The 21,503-nt window shown below is 37.8% G+C and overlaps 5 protein-coding genes across 11 annotated transcripts; 3 read left to right on the plus strand and 2 right to left on the minus strand.

Annotated features, from left to right (window-relative positions):
• Window positions 1-27: 27 nt before the first annotated feature.
• On the plus strand, window positions 28-1,377 carry LOC108613919 (uncharacterized). Its single transcript, XM_018007714.2, has 3 exons — window positions 28-182; window positions 244-1,011; window positions 1,073-1,377. The coding sequence occupies exons 1-3, from the start codon at window positions 174-176 to the stop codon at window positions 1,286-1,288; spliced, it is 993 nt and encodes a 330-aa protein (XP_017863203.1). The 5' UTR covers window positions 28-173; the 3' UTR covers window positions 1,289-1,377.
• Window positions 1,378-1,443: 66 nt separating this feature from the next.
• msd5 (mitotic spindle density 5) lies at window positions 1,444-2,469 on the plus strand. The gene has a single exon (XM_018007715.2). It carries the CDS (start codon window positions 1,532-1,534, stop codon window positions 2,273-2,275), a length of 744 nt encoding a protein of 247 aa, XP_017863204.1. The 5' UTR covers window positions 1,444-1,531; the 3' UTR covers window positions 2,276-2,469.
• Window positions 2,420-3,843, minus strand: ND-ACP (NADH dehydrogenase (ubiquinone) acyl carrier protein). Of its 4 annotated transcripts, XM_089468742.1 has the most exons (5): window positions 3,684-3,843; window positions 3,454-3,609; window positions 3,084-3,170; window positions 2,865-2,993; window positions 2,420-2,705 (listed from the first exon to the last, which is right to left on the minus strand). In XM_089468742.1, exons 2-5 carry the CDS (start codon window positions 3,595-3,597, stop codon window positions 2,526-2,528), a joined length of 540 nt encoding a protein of 179 aa, XP_089324868.1. In that variant the 5' UTR covers window positions 3,598-3,609; window positions 3,684-3,843; the 3' UTR covers window positions 2,420-2,525. The 4 variants fall into 4 exon arrangements, with proteins under 4 accessions (XP_089324868.1, XP_089324867.1, XP_017863206.1 ...); XM_089468741.1 differs by lacking the exon at window positions 2,865-2,993 and having other exon boundaries at window positions 3,069-3,170; XM_018007717.2 differs by lacking the exon at window positions 2,865-2,993 and having other exon boundaries at window positions 3,069-3,176.
• An 86-nt stretch (window positions 3,844-3,929) lies between these two features.
• On the plus strand, window positions 3,930-18,423 carry Vps13D (vacuolar protein sorting 13D). Of its 2 annotated transcripts, XM_089468733.1 has the most exons (19): window positions 3,930-4,467; window positions 4,529-5,319; window positions 5,374-6,438; window positions 6,504-7,447; window positions 8,469-8,605; window positions 8,665-8,802; window positions 8,861-9,473; window positions 9,536-9,664; window positions 9,736-10,096; window positions 10,158-10,926; window positions 10,989-11,241; window positions 11,304-11,448; window positions 11,510-14,875; window positions 14,935-15,147; window positions 15,215-16,078; window positions 16,141-16,449; window positions 16,513-17,010; window positions 17,084-18,196; window positions 18,282-18,423. In XM_089468733.1, the coding sequence occupies exons 1-19, from the start codon at window positions 4,371-4,373 to the stop codon at window positions 18,339-18,341; spliced, it is 11,865 nt and encodes a 3,954-aa protein (XP_089324859.1). In that variant the 5' UTR covers window positions 3,930-4,370; the 3' UTR covers window positions 18,342-18,423. The 2 variants fall into 2 exon arrangements, with proteins under 2 accessions (XP_089324859.1, XP_089324860.1); XM_089468734.1 differs by lacking the exons at window positions 3,930-4,467; window positions 4,529-5,319; window positions 5,374-6,438; window positions 6,504-7,447 and adding an exon at window positions 7,957-8,026.
• On the minus strand, window positions 18,231-21,418 carry Klc (kinesin light chain). 3 transcript variants are annotated; one of them, XM_018007711.2, is made up of 7 exons: window positions 21,264-21,418; window positions 20,520-21,146; window positions 20,280-20,400; window positions 19,739-20,218; window positions 19,216-19,518; window positions 19,080-19,147; window positions 18,231-18,957 (listed from the first exon to the last, which is right to left on the minus strand). In XM_018007711.2, coding segments are annotated over exons 1-7 (1,701 nt in total). In that variant the 5' UTR covers window positions 21,365-21,418; the 3' UTR covers window positions 18,231-18,956. The 3 variants fall into 3 exon arrangements, with proteins under 3 accessions (XP_017863200.2, XP_017863201.2, XP_017863202.1); XM_018007712.2 differs by lacking the exon at window positions 19,080-19,147; XM_018007713.2 differs by lacking the exon at window positions 21,264-21,418 and having other exon boundaries at window positions 20,520-21,121.
• Between the last annotated feature and the right edge of the window lie 85 nt (window positions 21,419-21,503).

The raw sequence follows: 21,503 nt of genomic DNA on the forward strand, positions 1-21,503 counted from the left end.
GGCCTTGATAGACGATTACTCGATAGCTGTTGAATAATATTCGATCTAGAGATGAAATTATGTGTCGACTATTAAATACTAAATATGTACATCACTGAAATAAAGTGAGTGCCACCAATCGATAACTGCCAAACAGCTGGTTGGAAAACAAATAAAAACAAGGCGCTGTTGTTATGTTTTTGGTAAGTTATGATTTATTTAATAAAGTAAACTATTAAAAGCATATTAAATTATCCACTCTAGTTTTTAAGCCGTCCCATGGGGACGCTTGGCGATCGTATGCGAGTAGTGCGTGAGCGCTTAGGAGATGAATTTCTGGACAAACTTGACGAACTGCATTTAAATGCTCTGCGCACTGGCCTAGTGTCCAGAGCAGATTTGCAAGAAGCATATCGCATGGCGCGTGACATGAACACCAATCATAACCGTCTAAACTTCTTGTGGCTTCTGGGGATTATTTTTTTCATAATGATAGCGACACCTATTTTCTATGAGACCATTTCGTTTCTACTCGGCGTTCGCTGCTTCTTGCCTAACAATCATCTGGTCTGGGAGGCAACGCGTCCAATCAGTGATTGTGAGTTCTGCAAGGGTGTTGCGGCGCCTCTAATTTTACCCAATCTGACTCGCGAAGACTTTGCTCGCTATGCATACTCCTCTCGACCAATAATTGTGAAAAAAGCCATTGCTCATTGGTCAGCAAAGCAAAGTCTCAATTATACATCTATAAAAGAGCTGTATGAGAGCGTACCGGGCTCTTTGGATACCGCATGTCAGTTCCAGCATTTCAATTCGGATCTCAAGTCATTGCGCGACGTTTTCAGGATGTCGCCAAAGCGTGTAAATCTAAGTGAAGGGTCGCCCTGGTTCGTGGGTTGGAGCGTTTGTCAGCCTATGGTTCTGGCGGAGCTGCGTAAGTTGTATCCACGACCACACTTTCTGCCAGTGGATGCCGAAATGCCAAGCACGGACTACATATTGATGGGCTATGAGCAGGGCGCCGTCATGCATGTAATTACAACTGAGGTCATGTCCTGAACAAGCTATGTAAGCGTTTCTCTATCTCTCACAGTTGGACTATATTCCACGTCTAATGTGGCAGGCACAGCTGCAAGGCAACAAAAGTTGGTTTTTGTCTCCCGCGCCGGAATGTGACCACCAATGCCAGTCGTTTTTCTTCTATGTGGAACCAGGTGATGCTGTACTGGTGGATACACGCATTTGGTATTATGCTAACACCATACCCAGAGGACAATTCTCACTCACTGTGCAGTCCGAATACGGATAAATATTTAATAATTAGATTTAAGAGTTTGATGAAACTATACTTCCCAATTTATAAATTATCTCTCAATAAAAAATATAAGATAAATAATATTTAATTGATTTATAAACATTTTAAACTTCGCGGCATTCGATAGCTGAAAATACTTATCGATTAATCGAGCACAATCTGTTTGCAACACACCTAAGCCTTTGACGCGCGCCTATATTTTAGAAAGCGAAGACGAAAAAGTAAAAATTTACAGACATGGACGAAAACTTTAATTTTAGTGTGTTTTCTGCGAAATGTAATGAGTACGTCCAGCAGCATCCTATCAATTTGAAAGAACTGTGCATCACAAAATCGGTTATAAAGACAAATGATTTCTTTAAAAGTGTCGAAGCTGAGGAAGCCGAAATGGCACCGGCTTTGTCTAACAAAGAACTTGGCACAATGGATGAATATGCAGAGCTGTTCAAAGTATTTGACACATATCCCACTAATCTTCAGCGTTTGCCGAAAAAGCGTGATCTGCAACGCACGAACTCCGCAATTCTGAAGGGGAACGATACCATACTGGACCAAACTGCTATTAACAGTTCAAATGTATCTCTAGCACCTATCTGCAATCGCTTGGATGAGCAGCCGAGCGCTGCAAAAGTGTACAGCGATTATAAGAAGTTTCAACAGAAGTTACGACAAGCATACAACGAAGCTGCTTCCCTGGAAAAGGAACAAACTAAATGGTTAGCCAAAATCGCACAACTAGAAATGTTTGTTCAACAGCTGGCGAAACTGATGCCCTGCGAGCGAGAGGCGCCAGATGCGTTTACGGCTGAAGAGCAGACCAAACTTGCCACAATTGCAGAGAACATGATGGAATTGAATTATCTGCGTGCCAACAGCCTCACACAACTGGTCAATCCCATGGACACGACTGGACGTCAGGACACTTTTGTGGATGTTCTAAACTACGCTCTCAATCAAATAAGTTCATTCTGTACTCCCTAAATATGTGTGTTGTCTTTCCTGTAATTTTATTGTAATGTAATATTATCCAGACATTTTGAATGTTTTGATGTCAGCTGTTTATGTTATCGGTTATCGTTTGATAGGCGCGCTGCGACCAATGGCTGTCATGTTCATCGACTTAAATGTAATTAACGTAGATTTTTATTTAAATTTTATATATTCTTCAAATTGAATTTGATGCCTTTCATTTAAAATTAATGTGTAAACTTTGAAGGTTTTCGCATTACATCTATTCATATACGTCCTCCTTGTCGGCGACGTATTTAATGATGTCGGCAGGTTTCAGAAGCTTCTCAGCATCCGAGTCTGGAATCTCAAAACCAAACTCATCCTCCATGGCCATGATAACCTCTACGTGATCCAACGAGTCCAAGCCCAGATCATTGATGAAGTGAGAGTTCACATTGAGCTGCAATGATAGTTGAATTATAAATTGCAATTAAGAAAATAGTTTTAAATTATGGCAGCTTTGTTCGTTTCTTTGGACGGCACAATAGATTAATTCAACTGGCAAAGGCAATTATATTATTGAATTAAATGCGCCTAGGCCAAGAGCTTGGTCTTTTACCTTGCTGGGATCGATCTTATCGTACAGCTTCAACACAAGCAAGACACGCTCGTTGATAAGCTTCAGCGACAATGGCGGTTTCGCCGAATAACTGCGCAATGATTGCGTTTGCCAGCGACATCTGCTGTCCTGCAATGTGCGCAGCCCCAAAAAGAAAAGAACAAAAGAAACCAAGTTAGTGGATTCTCGTATAGATCACTTTACCTTATCGGCAGTCACTTTGTCGTAGGCTGATACGACTTTCAATACACGATGCTCAATTTCTTCAAGAGTGTTCCTCGCCGAGTAGTTACGAATTGTAAACATCTGTTTCTATAATAATGAAATATTAAAAATTTGCTCCAACCTTACAGAATTGCCGGTAAATAAATCCACAAGAGGGGCTTGATTACAAAAATATGAATGTGAAAATAGGTGCTGGAATATTACGATTGCCATTGCTAGATATAATTTCTTCCTTAGACAAATCTAAGTAAATAACTTCCATACCCCGTCGAGTTTTTCACAATGAGGTTAGGGACGCAACTAATTAACTTTCAAAACCCGAACGCCTTTTACAAATGTCTTAAGCTAATTATTGTGACCTTACTTGAGTGAGTTGACTGCCAATAGCAGGCATGGCAATTCGGTGCATCATCCTAGACTGTGTCTGTACAACGGTTTTGGCAATGCGAACTGTGTTCAGAGCAGCCGCAAATCGGCCGCAGCTACGTGCGACTTGTGTGAACGACATCTTTTGTTTAATCTGGAATACAAATGAAATATAGTAATTTCTGATTGGCTACAATGCGATGTGCAGTCGCTTATAACAATATTTACACCGAATTTCACACAAAACGGGGGCTCAGATTATGTAAAAGTTCTGGAGGAGCAAAGGCAGCACAGATGTTGAATAAGTATCGATACCAAACTTATTAGCATCGATGTATTATGAAAGTGACTGTGATTCGTTGTGAACGGCTCAAATCGAACAGCTGCCATTCAATAAAATCATTTACTGCTGATTGGCTAGTGCTGCTATGTTATAAAATATTTGTGTCTCAATATTTTGCCTAAACTTTTCTGTGTGGTGTTTATTATATTTGATTCAGATAAATATAAATTATATACACACATTTTATTTTTTTTAATACCATTTATATAGTTTTAAATTGCGCGCCTAATTTATTATTATCGGAATAATAGTAACAGATATTATGTATTTTTGAAAAGCTTATTTACCACTTATAATACATATGTGACACATATAAAATGTATTGCAAATATGACGTTCCTTATAATTTTTAAATATTTATTAAATGTTGTTTACATTTTGCACACTAAAAGCATTATGTTTTAGACCACTTTACAACACCACCATTTGTTATCGTGCTCAGATGTTATGTTTTTTCATATCTTATAAGTCTACAAAACTAAATTTTGTGTTTGTTTTGATATCGGAACACCTGTATAATCAATATAAATATTAAATATTGGATGCGCCTCTAAAGTTCTAAGAACAGAATAATGTTAAGGGATTTGATTACGTGGGTCTTAAATACCTATCTCGGGAAGTATTTAGAAAATTTGAACTCTGCTCAACTGTCTGTTGCACTGCTATCAGGTACAAAATAACACAAATACTATTACGAAATAAATTACTTATTTCATCATATAAACTCTAGGGGAAGTCGAGCTCGAAAACATTCCCATCCGAAAGGATGCGCTGCGCTCGTTCGGCCTGCCCATAGAAGTCTCGGCAGGTAGCATAGGTAAAATAAAGCTCCAAGTGCCGGTTCGTCAGTTTCGTACTTCGCCATGGTGTATTTCCGTGGAAGGGCTCTTCTGCGTCGTCACGCCAAAAGACTTCGAGAACTGGGATGAAGTGAAGGAGAAACTCCTTAACCTGGAGTATAAGCAATCTGTGTTAGACACTGCAGAGGCCAAATGGCGCTCTGAAAAGGGAAAGCAAATAGAATCATATTACTTTTCTTCGTATAATAATTGGCTCAAGTATGGCACGAATATGGCAACAAATATCATTGATAATATTGAACTTAAAATATTTGATGTTCACTTTCGATACGAAGATGTTGTTGATGTGGGCAAAAGCAAAGTTGCGACTGGCATCAAAATTGGTTCTCTAACTGCACAAAGCTGTGATTGCAACTGGGCGACGGGCTCCAATAAATCGGTTAATAATGATATTAATTTTAAGGTCGTTGAGCTGAAAGAGCTATCCCTGTATTGGGACACATTGCACGATGACATAAAATGTCAGAAGTTCACAAATCAAGAGCTTCTAACCAATATGAATCCAACATGCCAACTGCGCCCACATGAGTTCATAATCAAGCCCATTAGTGCAATAGCCAGATGGAAGCGCGAAAAATCTCTCCAAGTGATACGCTCAAAAGACAAACCCCGAGTTTCTTGTGATCTTCTAGTACCTGAAGTTATAATTGTGCTAAGCAAGGTAAGCCAATCGAATTGAGTTTAAATAATTAATGCAGCTTAATTTCCGCTTCAGGCGCAGCATGATGAGATACAGGACAAATTGGCTGGAATTCAACAAATAAAGGAAATTTGTCAATTTCGTTTGAAAAGACCAACCTACAGTATTAAGGAAAATCCAAGAATGTGGTGGAGATATATTCTCATTTGTTATGGCCGTGAACTTAAAACAAAAGATGAAAAGTTTCTAACGCTCAAAGAGAATTTGCGTTACATGAAGATTTGTCAAGCAGTTATATTGAATCCCAACGAAAACTTGTCCAATGATGACAAAGAATTTAAAGCGTATATTGAGAGTGATAGAAAAGTCGCAGATCTAATCATAATGCGCAGAATATGCTTTGATAAAGTGTACTCAAAAGGCATTTCAATTAAGTCTGACCAAGTCAAAGGCAAGGGAATGCTATTTCATTGGTTTCCCAACTGGATGGGCTGGTATGGAAACAATTCGACAGCCTCTGCAGAGCAGGATGAATCATTACAAAATTTAGAAGATGATATTTTGGTTGCACTCGAGCACTCACTACAGAGTCAATCTCACATGAAATGTGATACAATATTTGGATATTTTACTATTGAGCTCCTTAAGGGTTTCATTATCTTACAAACCGAAGAATCGACAAAGAACGATGATAGCAAATCAATTGAAATGCAATTTAATAATTTGTCATCTTTTCTACAATTGAATCCCTTATTTACTTCATATGTGGTTGGCATATCATTGGGAGAAGTTTATTTATTAGATAAAACCAACAAGGATTCAAAGCATTGTTACTTAATTAAACCTCAGACTGATCGATCGACAGCAATAAATTCGCCGGACATAAAGCAATTGGTTAATTCCACGAACAAACAAGAGCCATTATTTCAATTGCAATATGAAAATGATGATCAGCTACAATACCGTCTTATAATTAAATCAAAAAGTTTGGATTTAATATACAATCAAGATGCCGTTAATTGGTTTTTAAGTTTCTTTACCCCTTCCAATAAAGTGCAGTATTTAACTAGAGATAAATATAGTAGTGAAAAAGAGCGAAAGTTTCTAAGCTCTTGGAATCAAATGTTTCTAGGAAATGAGGTAAGGGCTTGTATTATAATAATATTAGTTATATTATATCAGAGAATTTTTTTCTTTTTTTTCAGGCGAATAGAAAGATTTGGACTTTTGAAATTGAAGTATTTGCACCACGAATAATATTTTTGGAAAATTACAAAATCGAAAATTCGCTGATGGTATTAATGGATTTTGGCAAACTCCAATTAATCAAATCGGACTTTCAAAAGAAAGCATCAACATTTATATCGAAAACAGAGGATACTTGTCCAACAGATGAGAATGGGGACATCGATGAAGATGATGATGATGAGACCTATTTGACTCCCTGCTCAACTCCACCTGGCTCAGAGAAAAGTGGTTCGGAAACGCCAACCATAAATGAAAATATGTTCAAGGATTTATTGAACAAGAACACTCAACTGGAATCGGCATTGCATAGTAAAATCTATAATACATATACTATAAACTTTACTAATTTGCAAGTATTAGTATGCAAATACCAGGAGAGATGGCAAGCGAGCTTGAAGACTTCTTCGAATTTTCATTTAATTGATAAATTCAACATCACGCTAACAGTGGAACAACGTATTGTCTTCACATCGGACCCGGAATATCCATCTCTCACGCTGTTCGGAACGTGCCCTATGATATTAATACATGGCAATGAGAACAAAATAAAACACTTTCTAACTATAATTCATCCAATTACCCACAATCCCAGGCTAAAGAATAATAAACCAACAAATGAAGCCGAAAATCGAATACCAACAGATGAAACTAGTCAGCCATACTATAATACAGATGGCAGCCATTTGGTTGTCCAGTTTGGAATTGGGCAACTGATCATAGAGATGCAGTCTAAAGAAAAGAGCATTGCCGAATTGCAAATTATTGGAGCTAGAGCCGGTCTGGTGACAACGGGAAAGGAAACCACAATAACAATGTCTGTCCATGGTCTGCTGCTTGTAGACGCAATTCAGTCTTTCGGTCCAGACTTTGAGCTCTTAGTTGCTAGCCATCGAAATGTGGGGTAAGTACTTAATATATGTAATATATGTTATACGAATTAGTTTATGGCTTAAAACATAATATCATATAGTTAAGGTTTTGCTGGAAATTAGAATCTAGCCATTGAGTCATAGATTCCGTCCAATTTTATATCATAAATAAATGCAAACGAGAAATTTATATAGAGTGTATATGCTGGCAGAATAGGGCGTGGCATGCCCTAAAAAGTACATCAATTTTTGATCAAGACCATATACTGATCAAGCTTGTATATAAATATGTCTGCCTGTGCTGTCGGAGTTCACTAGTATTGGTGTCCTGTAGAAATAGAAGAAGAGTTCAATAGGAACAGTTGAATTGTGTATGAGTGTTTACAAATGAGCGAGCTGGGACACCGAAGTTATTATTTGGCGTCAAATGAGAGCAACTCACTAACACAGAAAAGGTTTGAATTTGAGTGAGAGCGTCGCCCCATATAAAAGGAGGTCTGCAGCAGCAGCTCTTCAGTCGTTTTTCTGACGTGAGGGTCGGTGGTTCAGTGCGGTGCAGTGCAGTGTTCCTTCTTCTTCTTCTTCTGGATGTGTTAGTGATATTAATTATAGTAAGCTGAATTGTAATAGTTATACTTATAATTTTTAAGTGTATATTTTTATTGTGTATAATAATTGTTGCATATTTATGTATGTATGTGAACACTGCTGCTGATTATTATTATTGATAATTGATCATTATGTGAATGGTTATTGAAAATAATATAAGTGAATATTATAAGAAAATAGTTGTAAAACAATATTGTATGTCTAATTAGACATATGCCAGTTGTCTTATAAAATTATTAGAGTACACCAAATATGATGTTATGAATTTCTAAGCATAACTATTAATTTGAATGGAATTTAGGACTCACTTGTATCGTATAATACTTAGAATATATAAAAGACAGAATTTGGTCTCTCTTTTTGCCCTGGTAATTTCCACTCTTATTCTATTCTCTTAGTTTTCTGAACAAATATTTATTTACTTTAACTTTTATTTGATTTCAGTATGGACAGTTTTTCTGGAAGTCTTAAGCATAGCACAGCCTGCTCGCCAGTTACTCCAGGATCTCCAGACTCTTCAATATATCACAGGCCAACAAGTCCACATATAATTACAAAGGCTGTGCAAAATATTCAAAGTGGTAATTAGAATCTGTTTGTTTCTAATTGACACAATTAATATGGACATAAATACTTCTAGGTACATCAATGGATCGCGATGAAGAAAGTGAATTGAATGCGCTCATTAATATTGATATCAATATTGTTCAATCCGATACGAATAAGTCCTCCTTTCTACACACATCCAAAATATCATTCAATAGCTTGGAAATAATTGGTTAGTATTATTATATGTAATAATATTTATAAAATTCTAAGTCTTTTGCGTTTTACAGCCAATCAGGAAACAATTTTGGAGCTTTTAAACTTTGCTGAACGTATTTTTCGTGGTCAAACGATGTTCGAAAATATTGGAGATAGCGTTGATAGAGAACCGGCGCTGGAGCTTAAAGAAACTGAGGGCTCTCTGGACCATAACCAACACGAAATAATCTTTGATTTCTTTCGTTTAAATGTCTTAATACTCTACACCATAAAACGTGATAAATATGAAATAGCCCGAAAAGTGGGCACATTGACAGTCAGCGAAGCTAAAATCAATGTTTCCATGCAATCAAGCCTATCAATTAATGGCTCTTTGGGAGGCATACAAATCATTGATATTACTCCACAAGGTGTACGATATCAACGAATTTTGTCCATTGGTCGAGATCCAGAGTCAGAAACGAATCGGCAATCAGTGCTAAATAAACTCTCGAACGAAATATACTTAAATAACGTCGAAGATGAAAAATGTGAGCAAATCGATGCTCTAAGTTTCACAAATCTCTGGGGCGATAATAATGCTGTCAGTCTAAGTGTTCGAATGGCATCTGTATCATATACACATAGTCCGAGATTTTTGCAAGACTTTAATTTTTGTATAACTAGTTTCAAACAGGGACTGAAGTAAGTTTCCGACAAAGTTGCGCAGACTTTTATAATTTAACAACATCAAATTTATCTTACAGAGAGTTTGTAACTTCCATTGGAAACAAAGCCACGGACATGGCTAAAGAATTTGTCCAGCAAATCAAAGATGTTAATTATCAGACGAAACCACCGCAGCCAAATAAAAATCAAGAAAATTCATTGCTATCGTAAGTTGCATAAATCCATAATAATTATACAACATTTGTATAATGTCTAATTATTCAACACATTATTTCAGACTGGATGTTATTATAAGTAGTCCTATCATCGTTCTGCCCATTTCAAATGATAGTAAAGAAGTTTTTATTGCTAATTTGGGAAAAATTAGTGTGCGTAATAATGATATTCATCAGAAGATGAAGAACATTACCGAGGATGTGATAGTTAAATATGCTATCGAAGTGAAAAACATTAATTTATTTTCATTGAATATTGATGAACAGAAGGAAGACTGGACCTACACTTTACCCATAGCAAGCAAAATGTATGAAAACAAACAGGATGCCTTTCCCATATTGCACGACACGGCAATATCATTAAATGTGTATACAGGGTACAACGATACAAAAGACGATGAACGGCAAATTCAAACTCTATTGGTAAGTGATTAAAATGACAGGATTTTTAGGTATAAATAAAAATATTGCTAACATTTTTAAGGTTGAGGGCAGCATGGTTGAAACGTTAAGAGTAACGCTGTATCGAAAGCAATACAAGAATTTAATGGAGGCCCTACAAAATGGAACTAATTTTTCAAGTGGCTCGGATAATGTGAAACTAAAAATGACTAATGCGAATGTAACGAACGAGAATGTAACTGATGTACAGCGTATGAAGACAACTGTAAAGTTCTCAGTGCCTGTGCTAGAGATCAATTTGCAGAATGAAAGCCACGAGCCACTGGTAAATGTTACTTTTAAAGACTTCTTTGTGAAGCATCGCACGCGAGACCAAGATGAGGATCTGAAAGTCGTTTTGAACTCTGTGCTAATGGAGGATTTGAAGTCAGAAATTTCGTCGCCGTTTAGAAATATGGTTACCTCGATTAATGTCGAGAAGTCATATCAAAGGAAAGGTCGAACGTCATCATCGTGTCCCGATTTACCCAGTTATTGTGCCAAGCACAAGTCTATATCAACATCCATATCCAATTTGTGCGAGCACATTAAGCAGCGAGAAATCCAAAAACACAAAGCAGGTCTCTGTAAATCAAATGATATTGCTGAGAGGAAGGGCAACAATTTAGTCATCTATAGATCGCATACGAGGCGGCTTTTAAAGGTTGAAAAGCAGAATTCCATCGAGTTCAATTGCTTGAACTTGATGATTTGCGTAGACAGATGGTATACGATATTTGATTTCTTTGGCTTGGTGGCCGATACGGAAAAAACACAGTCCCTGGCTGAACAGAAAAATAGTTTGCCAAAAAGTGAGTACCAATTTCTAATCTACTCTAGTTTCTTTTATATAATACTAGTGTTTTCTATTTAGGTGTTTCTGAATTCAGCAGCAAACTGAATGTGTCTATACGTTCACTGAACTTTACATCGACTCGCAATGAAGCTGTACTATCTAGAATAAATGTATCCAATGCAACATTTTCGATTATACAAGAAGCTACTTACAAAGCTGTTGAAGGCTGCTTGGGCTCCATAGCTGTTTACGATCTAACCAAATACGGATATATATATAAAGAACGTTTCTTAACGAGCGGCTCGGAAGCTTTAAATTTTGTATATAAAAGGTAAATAACTTGAAGCAGAACAAAATTAATACATGGTTTATTCATATTCATTTTTTCTCAAGAAAAATTCCGGATATTGAGACACCGAACAGCATTAATGCTGATGCAGTTCTTTGGATAAACATGTCATCGGTTCACTATATTCACACCAAACGTTTCATAGTTGAACTTCATTTATTTGTCAAGGAGCTCTTGCAACTACAAACTGTAATATTTAATCAAATCTTATATATGTATATATGGAATTAATTGAAGTTCCTATTTGCAGCCCGTAATCAGAAAGTTGAAGAAACACAATGTCGATAGGATTCAGAAAGATCAGCCCACCAAAATAAAACTGTGTATTCAAGCCGCTTCGCCTGTGATTGTCTTACCCGCCTGTTACAACAGCAATCACGTATTGATTGCATATCTCGGGCAGTTTACACTGAAGAACAGCTTTCACTTCTCGAGCGAGGAGTGCATCATAAGCAAAAAGGGGAAGGCAACGAAAACTCAGGATGAAATTTTGGACGTTATGCACATCGATTTGGTCAACATCAACTTATTTTCGGGCGAACGTAGTGTGGATAAATTGGAGAGCAATTACGACAAGGAAGTCTTTATCAATATTGCAAATACGTGCTTTGTGAAGGGCAGTCGATTGTTTAAGGAATCATGCTACCTAGACCTTCAGGTCGAACGGAATCTATCAACGGATAGCATACGCGTCTGTCCCGATATCAGTGTGAAGGGAACTTTCTCCAAATTAAACGCAACGCTCAATATACCAAATTACAAGCTAATTCGAGGCCTGCTAAATAACAATATTGGCGAGCCCATAGATGATGTGTACTACAACAGCTATAATAACACAAGTTCCTCTATTGAAGCCTTTTCTGCCTTGAGTCTATTTTCCAAAAACGAAGACACCACAAATGTTATAACATTACTTTCGATAAGAATACTGCTCGAAGATGTCTCTATAATGGTGGTTCAAAACACAAACACGATGCCAGACTTTGTGCATGAGTCGCTGGCTTGTATACACTTCATCAGATCGCAGCTAGAAATCGATATGTTAAACGATGGCTCACAAGATATTGACCTGATATCAAGTAACATTTTAATTGTGGATGAGAGACCAAGTGATGGCTCAAACAATGGGAATGTATTTAGAAACATATTGCAGCCGTCTAAAAAGGAAACAGTTCCGAAGCATTCAGCTCAAGTGGAAATTCATTGCAGAAAACGCTTGAATCTATGCAAATATACGATTATGTTGAACGACATGAGAGTCATTGGAATTTTAGACTTTTTGGATAGTTTAAAAAAGTTTTTCGAAGAAGAACCGTTGACTGCAGCCGCCGTAAATCCAAGAGCTGCACAGCTCACTCAAACAGATCATACTCAGACGGCAGATAATTCAGTTTCTGAATATATTATAAATGTGACAGACTCTGAAATTATATTTGCCGAACAGTGCAATCGACTTGACTCAAATGCCGTTATATTAAAGAGTACAACCGTAATTTCGTATAAGCCACACAACCATTGTGTACCACTGTCCATCAATATAAATCATTTGGAAATATTCTCATGCATTCTGGATGCTGAAGATGACAGTGCGCTGTCCATAATCGATCCATTTACTCTGAACGTCGAGCTGAGAAATAATTGCCTAAATATTGTTGTGCAAAAGCAATTGAATATACGATTGTCCTACATCGACATGAAACTGTTTCTGAGAATGATCAGTTCCATACCAACGCAGGCCTCAACGCCGCCGACTGTTTTGTCGAAATCGAATTCGGAATTCGAAAAGATCGCCCCGCTCCTGGCTATGGGATTTGAGATAACGAATTGCTGGGTTGCTATGGAACTAAACAATTGGAAATTAAACGATGCTGCTCTATGGTTGTCCCAGCAGAAGCGCAGCACAGCGCGAAATCCCGCAATGGAATTGAAGACTGCAGTATTGGATGCCAATTGCATATCCATGTGCGTAATCGATGATTGCATGGATGCCGATGTGCCGCTCCTTGAAATATCACTGACGAAGGTTTTGCTAAAGTACAAATTCCAAGCGAACCGGATGGAAGCTGAAAACCTAAACTCAAATACAGCTGAGGGAGATCTGGACACTGAAGTAACGCTCAACTATTACAATCGGCGACTCAGTGGCTGGGAGCCGCTTGCCGAAATGTGGCAATGCGCTGCGAAATGGAAATATAAAAAGACCCATTTCGATAAGAAGAAGCGATTTGAAGTCTTCTTGAATAGCAAACAATTGCTCAAGATAAACATAACTTCCACTCTGATCGAACTCTTTCACATGGTCTCCAAAAATTGGACCAGTGATTTCCATTCCCTAGATAATGTCAATTTCCGTCAACGTGCGCCCTTTGTGCCCTTTGCTTTGCAAAATCTAACTGGCTCTGCGCTACTCTTCAAGCCCATCTACGCTCAGCTTGGGGACTTGACGTGCTCGGACTTCCAGCAGTTGGACATAATTAAGAACTGGACGTCAGTGCAGCCTGAGGAAACAAAAACCTTTGATTTTAGCCAAAAAAGTAAACTGCGGCACATTGATTCACATCGATTAAATCTACATCAGATTCTAGTCCAAATCCATGGCTGGACCTTGATTGGTCCCATTTCTATAGATAAGGTGGGAATGTATTTCCGTTCAACAATACTCGACGCACATTACGAAAAGAAAACCCGTATAATTTTTGATATTTCCCTGATGGGCTCTGCACAAAAGCTGATCAAGGTGATGTCCCCTTTGCGCGTGATCAACAAATTGGATCATGACATATACCTGAAGATGGTATTAAATAAAAATCAAGTCGATGCAGCCTCAGCTATAACCACCATTCGGCCAGATGATCAGCAGTGCGTGCCATTGAAGTTTATAGACGCCGCTCTATATATCTCCCATATACCATGTGATCCTAAGTCCAAGTCCAAAAATGAGGATGTCGGGTTCAGCAATGAGGAAATCGCTTGGAAGCAGTGCGGTAATGACGGCATACAAAACTTGTACAGCTGTTACGATGCCAATAAAAGCATATTGTATACACTCGTCAGCATAAGTAGGGAAATGTATCCCTATAAAGATCAAAATATGCCCGGCCATTCAATTACACTTCTATCGCCTTTAATGCTCAAGAATATGCTCTGCTGTGATCTAAGTTATAACATAAATGGATCGAGTACTGGGCGTATTAACGCCTTCGAGAGCATAAATATCTATAATAGAAATATAAACCAATCGTTCAACTTGAGCATCACCTTAGATAATTTTCAAGTTTCTGGCCAGTTAAAGGTGCCAACGAATCATAATGGAATAGTCGAGCCGAAGTTAAAGCTACTCGATGCTAAGAACAGAGAGCTCCATCTCCACGTATCAATACAATCCCTGAAGGGCAGAGGCATGGAAATATATATAAGTGCGCCTATTTGGATTGTGAATAAGTCCGGTCTTCCATTGATTTACAAACAAGAGGGCACCAATAAGATAGCAGCTGGCCAATTCGAGGAGCACGAACGCGCACGACAAGTTTCGCCCTTAATGTTCTCCTTTTCCGATCAAGAAGGATCTCCCAATCTGGAAGTGAGATTGGGCAACACCTTCGGTGCCAACAATCAGGTGAGTTAACTAAACTGGTTTGCAAAGTTTATATTAATTTTAATATATCTGTTTTGCAGTGGTGCAAAAGCTTCAGCATGATCAAGAACATAACATATAGGGAACTGCGCACAGAAAGCGGACCGGGATGCTATAAGATTGGCATAAGAGTTCGCCGTGGCCGAGGTTTATATGCGAGCACAACATTTGTCACATTGTCTCCGCGTTTTCATCTCTACAACAAAAGTGGCCACCAGCTGGAGTTTACACAGAAATGTAATATTGTGCATAATGTAAGTGCCTGAAATAATATCTAAAGCTAAGAATTAATAATATTATTAATAACTTCCTTTATTTTAGGACGTCACCAATGCCAGTCATGTTATCTCAGCGCCCGTTGATTGCAATTTTCCTTTTCACTGGGCCAATTGGGATCGAGAGCCATTGATTTGTGTACGAATAGCAGATGTGGAATGTTGTTGCTGGTCTAAGGGCATACCGATTAATGAAGTCCAGAGTTTGTATATCAACATACGCAATGAATGGTGTGAAATGTTTTTCCTAAGATTGGAAATCATATCGAGAGGTGCGACGTTCATACTTCTGTTCACGGATGCTCGTAGTTTGCCACCTCCCATTAGAATTGATAACTTCTCTGAAGTGGTTATCAATTTCTCACAGAAGGGCTCGAAGCCTATTTGGCCTACGCCTGTGCGACCACAGTCAGCCTTATCATATGTCATGGATGATCCCTTGGGTGGCAAGACATTGCTCATGGAAGCGCCCGGAGGAAACATAATTGAGTTTCCAATTGAAAATGCGAACATGAGTAAAACTTTGACCTACTCCAACTTCATATACATTGCGTTCCACGACACCTTCGATCAATTCAAGCGAGATGGCGACAAGCCAGATGACAAATTCAAACAATTAGTGCTGGGTGTAAATGACAAAAGGGTCGTCATAATGGAAAAGAATTCTGGAGATCGTTCGCAGTTGTGGTTGATGAATTCGAATGGTCAACTGGAGCATGAGGGCTCAACACCACCGGTCCAAACGAACGAAGCAAGCGCTGTGCGTTTGGTATTAGATTTAGAAAAACCACCGAATCCGACCGAGTTTACAGCGTTAGTAGTACGCACGCCCAATAAACAGAGGGCCACGACTCAGACGTGGAGATTCGAAAACGGACGACTCATGTGTCATGCGAATATGTGTGTGCAGGTAAGATAGAGTATATAACCATTTCTTATGCATTTAATCTCTAATCGTGTCTCTTTTAACAGTCTCCACCTCATAAACATGGTCTAAGGGCTGGCGCTGAGGCAGTTGTCGGACGTATTAGGCATAGCTCAAAATGTCGCGACTTAACTCCACGCGAACAACATCTGGTTGCCCAAAAATTACGTCCTGGCTCTGGGCAATTGGAAATTTCGACCAAAATGGATGGGCCAATTTGCACAGTTCAAATATGTGATATTAAACTAAAGCCAAATGAAACATTTCTGGCACCAGATTTACTTTGGACCCATGCATCGTTCAATAACAGACCCATCGTTGACAAGGCAAAATCGAATGCTTCGCATGAGTATCAGGTAACATGGCATATAGTTTAACATTTTATTCAAATGATTATTCAATTATCTTTTAAATTTCAGATAAATGTCGAATTGCCTAAGGGCATAGGAATTTCCATAATAACATTAAAGCCCTGTGAGGAGATCATTTTTATTAGCATGGACAACATAATAGCCGAGTTCATAGATACACCTGTTCAGAAGTCAATCGATCTAAATATAGCCTACATACAAATTGACAATCAACTATTGGACTCAGCTAGCCAAGTGACTCTGCATAGCTGCTTGCCAAATAAAGACGACGAACAGAAACAGGAAGCTGTACTGCTTGCCGTTAAGCTGTTGCCCAGTCCCAACAAGAATGCTTTAATATTTCAGTACTTGACGTTGGATGTTAAGCCCTGCATAATGTACCTAGAGGAGAAGCTGATACTGAAGATTGCTTCCTTTCTTGGTTATGGCAAAGAAAATCTACAGGACTCGTTCCTGCCTTCGGACTATGAAGATTTTAAGGAAAGATCATTTGAGGATGATATGAAAAGATTTTACTTTGAAAAATTTTATATTGGTTCGACTCAGGTAAATGAGAGTTAATTACTTAGCTTATATTTTCTTTACTTATATTTCTATTATTTCTAATATTAATTAATAGGTTCGCCTTTCTGCCTATACTGCATCTAAATTGCCTGAGGATTTACAAAGAACCAAAAAATCATTGGGCCTCACTTTGATCAAATTTGAAGATGCTTTAATAGAGCTCGATCATTTCTCTCATAAATATCATTTTGAGACAATTGATGTTTATCTGCGAGCGATAAAGATGCACTATATAAACCAAATTAAGTGGCACGCAGCAGCGATTTTGGGAAGTGTTGATTTCTTAGGAAATCCTTTGGGATTCGCCAACGATCTCTCTGAAGGTGTATCTGGGCTGATCTTTGAAGGCTCTGTGAAAAGTCTGGTTAAAAATGTAACCCATGGCATTTCCAACTCGACAGCAAAGCTAACAGAAACCTTATCGGATAGTTTGGGAAAGGTTGTGCTGGATGATCACGACAACGAAACGAGACAACGAATTTTGGAGCTACAATCAAATACATCTGGAGGTCATCTTGCTGCTGGCATAAAAGGCTTTGGGTTTGGTTTGCTTGGAGGAGTCACTAGCATTGTTCGACACACATACGATGGCGCCCATGCCGATGGTGTTCCAGGCTTCCTCAGCGGCTTGGGCAAAGGACTCGTGGGCACTGTGACGAAACCAATTATCGGAATGCTTGACCTGGCCTCAGAGACGGCCAGTGCTGTTCGAGAAACTAGCAGAGATTCACAGCGCCAGGCACCGAAAAGAAAACGCTTGCCAAGATGCGTGACAGGCGCGCCTGGTGGTCTTTTACCGCCATACTCCAGTCGTCAAAGTAAGGGGCAAGAGTACCTTTACATAATAAACCGCAAAAACTTTGTAGAGAAAATAATATTCTATGAGCCAAACCTGTGGAGTGACAAAGAGGCTAGATTACGGCTTCTCATTTCAACGGAATATGTTCGCATATTCTCAATATGCGAAGGCAACCCAACTGTTATGTTTGAGTGCCACCTCAGTGAAATTCTATCCTGTCATCCTTTAACAACTAATACGGGCAATGCCCCATCTGCAAGTAAAGTAACATCGAGTTACTACATTGAAATATCAACAAACTTACCAAAGATTACCCGACCGCGAATTCGTTGTCGAACAGAGGAATGTGCTGAGGCTGTGTCTAGATGTGTAAGTAGAGTGCTTATAAGAAACAAGACGTTGATTGCCTATTGCTTATATATCTGTATTATAACGACTATGTTTTTCCTTACAGATTAATTATGCTAAAAGTGTCTTCGATGAACGCGATCTGTCTCTATTGAAATATAATTAATATTATTAACACATTAATTTTTTATATATATATTTATGTATAAAATGGGGTTTTTGATTATGAAATAAATGACTGAACTATATGCTTTAAGTTGAATGCGACAGAAAACTAACACCAAATGAAATTTTCTCGAAAACATTTCCCATATCATACAAATTCCTTATTCTAATTTCTTATATATTCCTGTTTTACATTAATTAATAGGTAAATGGTTAATACAATTAACCAGTTAAGACACACTTTTTTTTGCATTTTATCGATACTTATTTTTGGTTGTTTATTAAAAGCCGTTCCTATATTTTGTAAAGATAACAAATTATATAAAACATGGTATAATTACTTAATTATGCTTGAGTCAACTTAAGTCAGTTCTCTCAATAATCGGTTAAAATATAAATATTTTGTTTAAGCAATTGTAGAAATATAAAAAAAACACAGTTTTTATTTGTAATAAGATTTGATTTTAGATTTCATACCGTCATTGAGAAAATTGACGAAATTAATATTAAGGAATGAATAAATAATGTTAATGTTCGAGTTAGCTTATGTATAAGGAGCACACTGTTTCCACAATTACGATTGACGACAAAGAATGTGCTTAAGGCTTTATGGATTTCTGGAAAAGAGACAACGGAATAAATTAGTTATTGGTAGTGTTGAAACTTAAACTAATCTGTTGTGTCTATTTTTAAGTGAATTTAACTTGTGTTGTTAAAATAAATGTGCATTTATACTAACCAATCCTGCATCTCTTCATCTTCGCACTCATCAAAAGTGCAGAATTGCAAATAAATATCTTGATTGTTCTACTTGTTCATATATATCGAGGTATATTAAACATGCATTATAAATTAATTTCAGTTCGTTAATTTACCTCATCCGAAAAGTCCATATCATTCATCTGCTTCGATCGTCGCTTCTCAGTCGACGTCAGAAGTTGTGCGACCTTAGTTTGTTTAGCTAAATCGTAGGCCTCCTTTTTACTGCGCATGGCGCAGTCCTCAAGAGTTTCAGCTGCCTCGAACATACCCTGACGTCTGTAGAGTGCGCCCAGGTTCTTCAGCGTTGTTGTAACTGTGGGTGAGTCGACCTTAGCAGCCTTGTGCCAGCCTCCGTACTCTCCATATGGTGTGTTCTCACGTTTGTCATATTTGTGTTCTTCGCGCTCCTCAGCCACCTAAAATAAACAAAAACGAAAAGGCATTAATGAAAATTAGTTATAAAGAAAAATGTTTATTAACAGATTTATGTAAAGCACAATCACACATTTCTTAAATGTAAAATGTAAGATAAACCGCTTATGTAGAATGCACATTCGGTACCTATTGGATTAATTTAAGCACCAACTTACTTTAATCAAAGACAAACGCAAATACTATACAAATTCTTGAAATTACCTGCCAAATGGGTTTATTTTTGCTATCAATCGCACCAAACTCCCGCTCATGGGCTCTTGTCAACACCTGCTTGTAAAGGATTTCAGCTTCTGCGTATCTTCCTTGCTTTAGATAGCATCCAGCCAAATTGTTCTTCGTTTTAGCCACATTCGGATCATCGGGACCAAGTTTTGATTCATATATATCAAGAGCTCTTTGATAGTATTTCTCAACTTCATCATATTTGCTTTGGTTTTGGCAAAGTAGAGCCAAATTATTTAGTTGCTTTGCAACATCTGGATGGTCCTTGCCCAAAACTTTCTCGCGTATTTCAAGAGCACGCTTGCAAAGTGGTTCGGCATCCTTGTACTTGCCACGCTTGCCGTAGAGCACAGCTAAGTTGTTTAAAGTTGCTGCTACGGCTGGATGATTCTCTCCCAAAGTCTTGCCGCGAATGGACAGAGCATCATTCAATAAATTGGCAGCCTCCTTGTACTTGTTCTAAAAGATATATTAGTATATATTAATTAAGTTTATGAGATTACTTATAATTTATACTGACTTGATCACGGTAGACAAGAGCTAAAATATTTAACATTGTTGCCACATCGGGATGATCGTGACCACTGGTCTTTTCAAGATCTTCAAGTGCTTGCTTGCAAAGCGGTACTGCTACTTCATATCTGTGAAATATATTTATATACATATATTATAATGCATTTTTATAAAATTAAAATTTCATTAATTTCTATACATTCTACTAATCCATTAGATCATATATTTCATATTTCTTATTACATACCTGCCCTGTGATGCATATTGAATCACAAGATTATGAAGAGTGCGCAACCTGGCTGGTATCTCGTAGCCAGAAGTTTGATTAGCAAACTGGCTAGGAGGCGTGGGTGACATATTGTGTCTATCATCATTTTCTTCATCTGGAAAGAGCTCTACAACTGGATCGTTGCGGGACTTCTCGCAGGATTCATCTTGCTCTTGATTGTCATCATATTTTCGAACAGATGCCATAAATTCAAGATGTTTCTTTTCCTCTTCGAGTTGTGCCACTAGTTGTTCAGATGCTTGGAATTTCTGTTGGGTGTTGGCTAGCTCGTCGCGTAGCCATGCATTTTCTTGATGAAGACGGCGAACTTGTGTTTTGAGTTTTTGTTTTTCAGCTTCGATATTTTGCAAGTGCGATGTTAGGGCCATCATGACCTGCGCCTCGCTCAAGCCAAGTTCAATGCTTTCTATGTTCTTTCGTAATATATCAGATTTCTCGTTATCTTTTTGAACTTCGGATATTCCGTTCATAATCGAAACATGTTCAACGCGCAAGGCTTCCAAGCCTTGCAAAACAGTTTTTGTATTGCTTATAATTTCGTCTTGCGACATCTGCGTCATTTTGCCGATTTGCTCAATTTTCTGTCTGCAGAAAAAGAAAAAACGTATACTTACAAAATGTGGAAAAGTATATAAAAATTGTATGTTATAACGAAACAATATGACAGTTAAATGAAGTTGACTATGATTTTCAATTTATTACATTCTGTAATTTTTGATAGCTTTTGAAACAATCATTTTCACAAAACGCGTGTGGCTCAAAAAAATACTTTTGCACAAATCAATAATGTAAAACTTGCGCATGCGCTGAAACTACAAATTTGTAACTTCAAAGAAACATCCCTAACAACAACAATTACACACAAAACGCGTTTTATATACTATTTTTAAGGTTTTGGTTAAAGATTACGATGTTTTACTAAAGTGTCACAACAAAAGAAAG

This window comes from Drosophila arizonae, chromosome 4 (assembly GCF_054131065.1).
Source record: "Drosophila arizonae isolate 15081-1271.41 chromosome 4, UAZ_ARI_1.0, whole genome shotgun sequence".
Taxonomy (NCBI): Eukaryota; Metazoa; Arthropoda; class Insecta; order Diptera; family Drosophilidae; genus Drosophila; species Drosophila arizonae.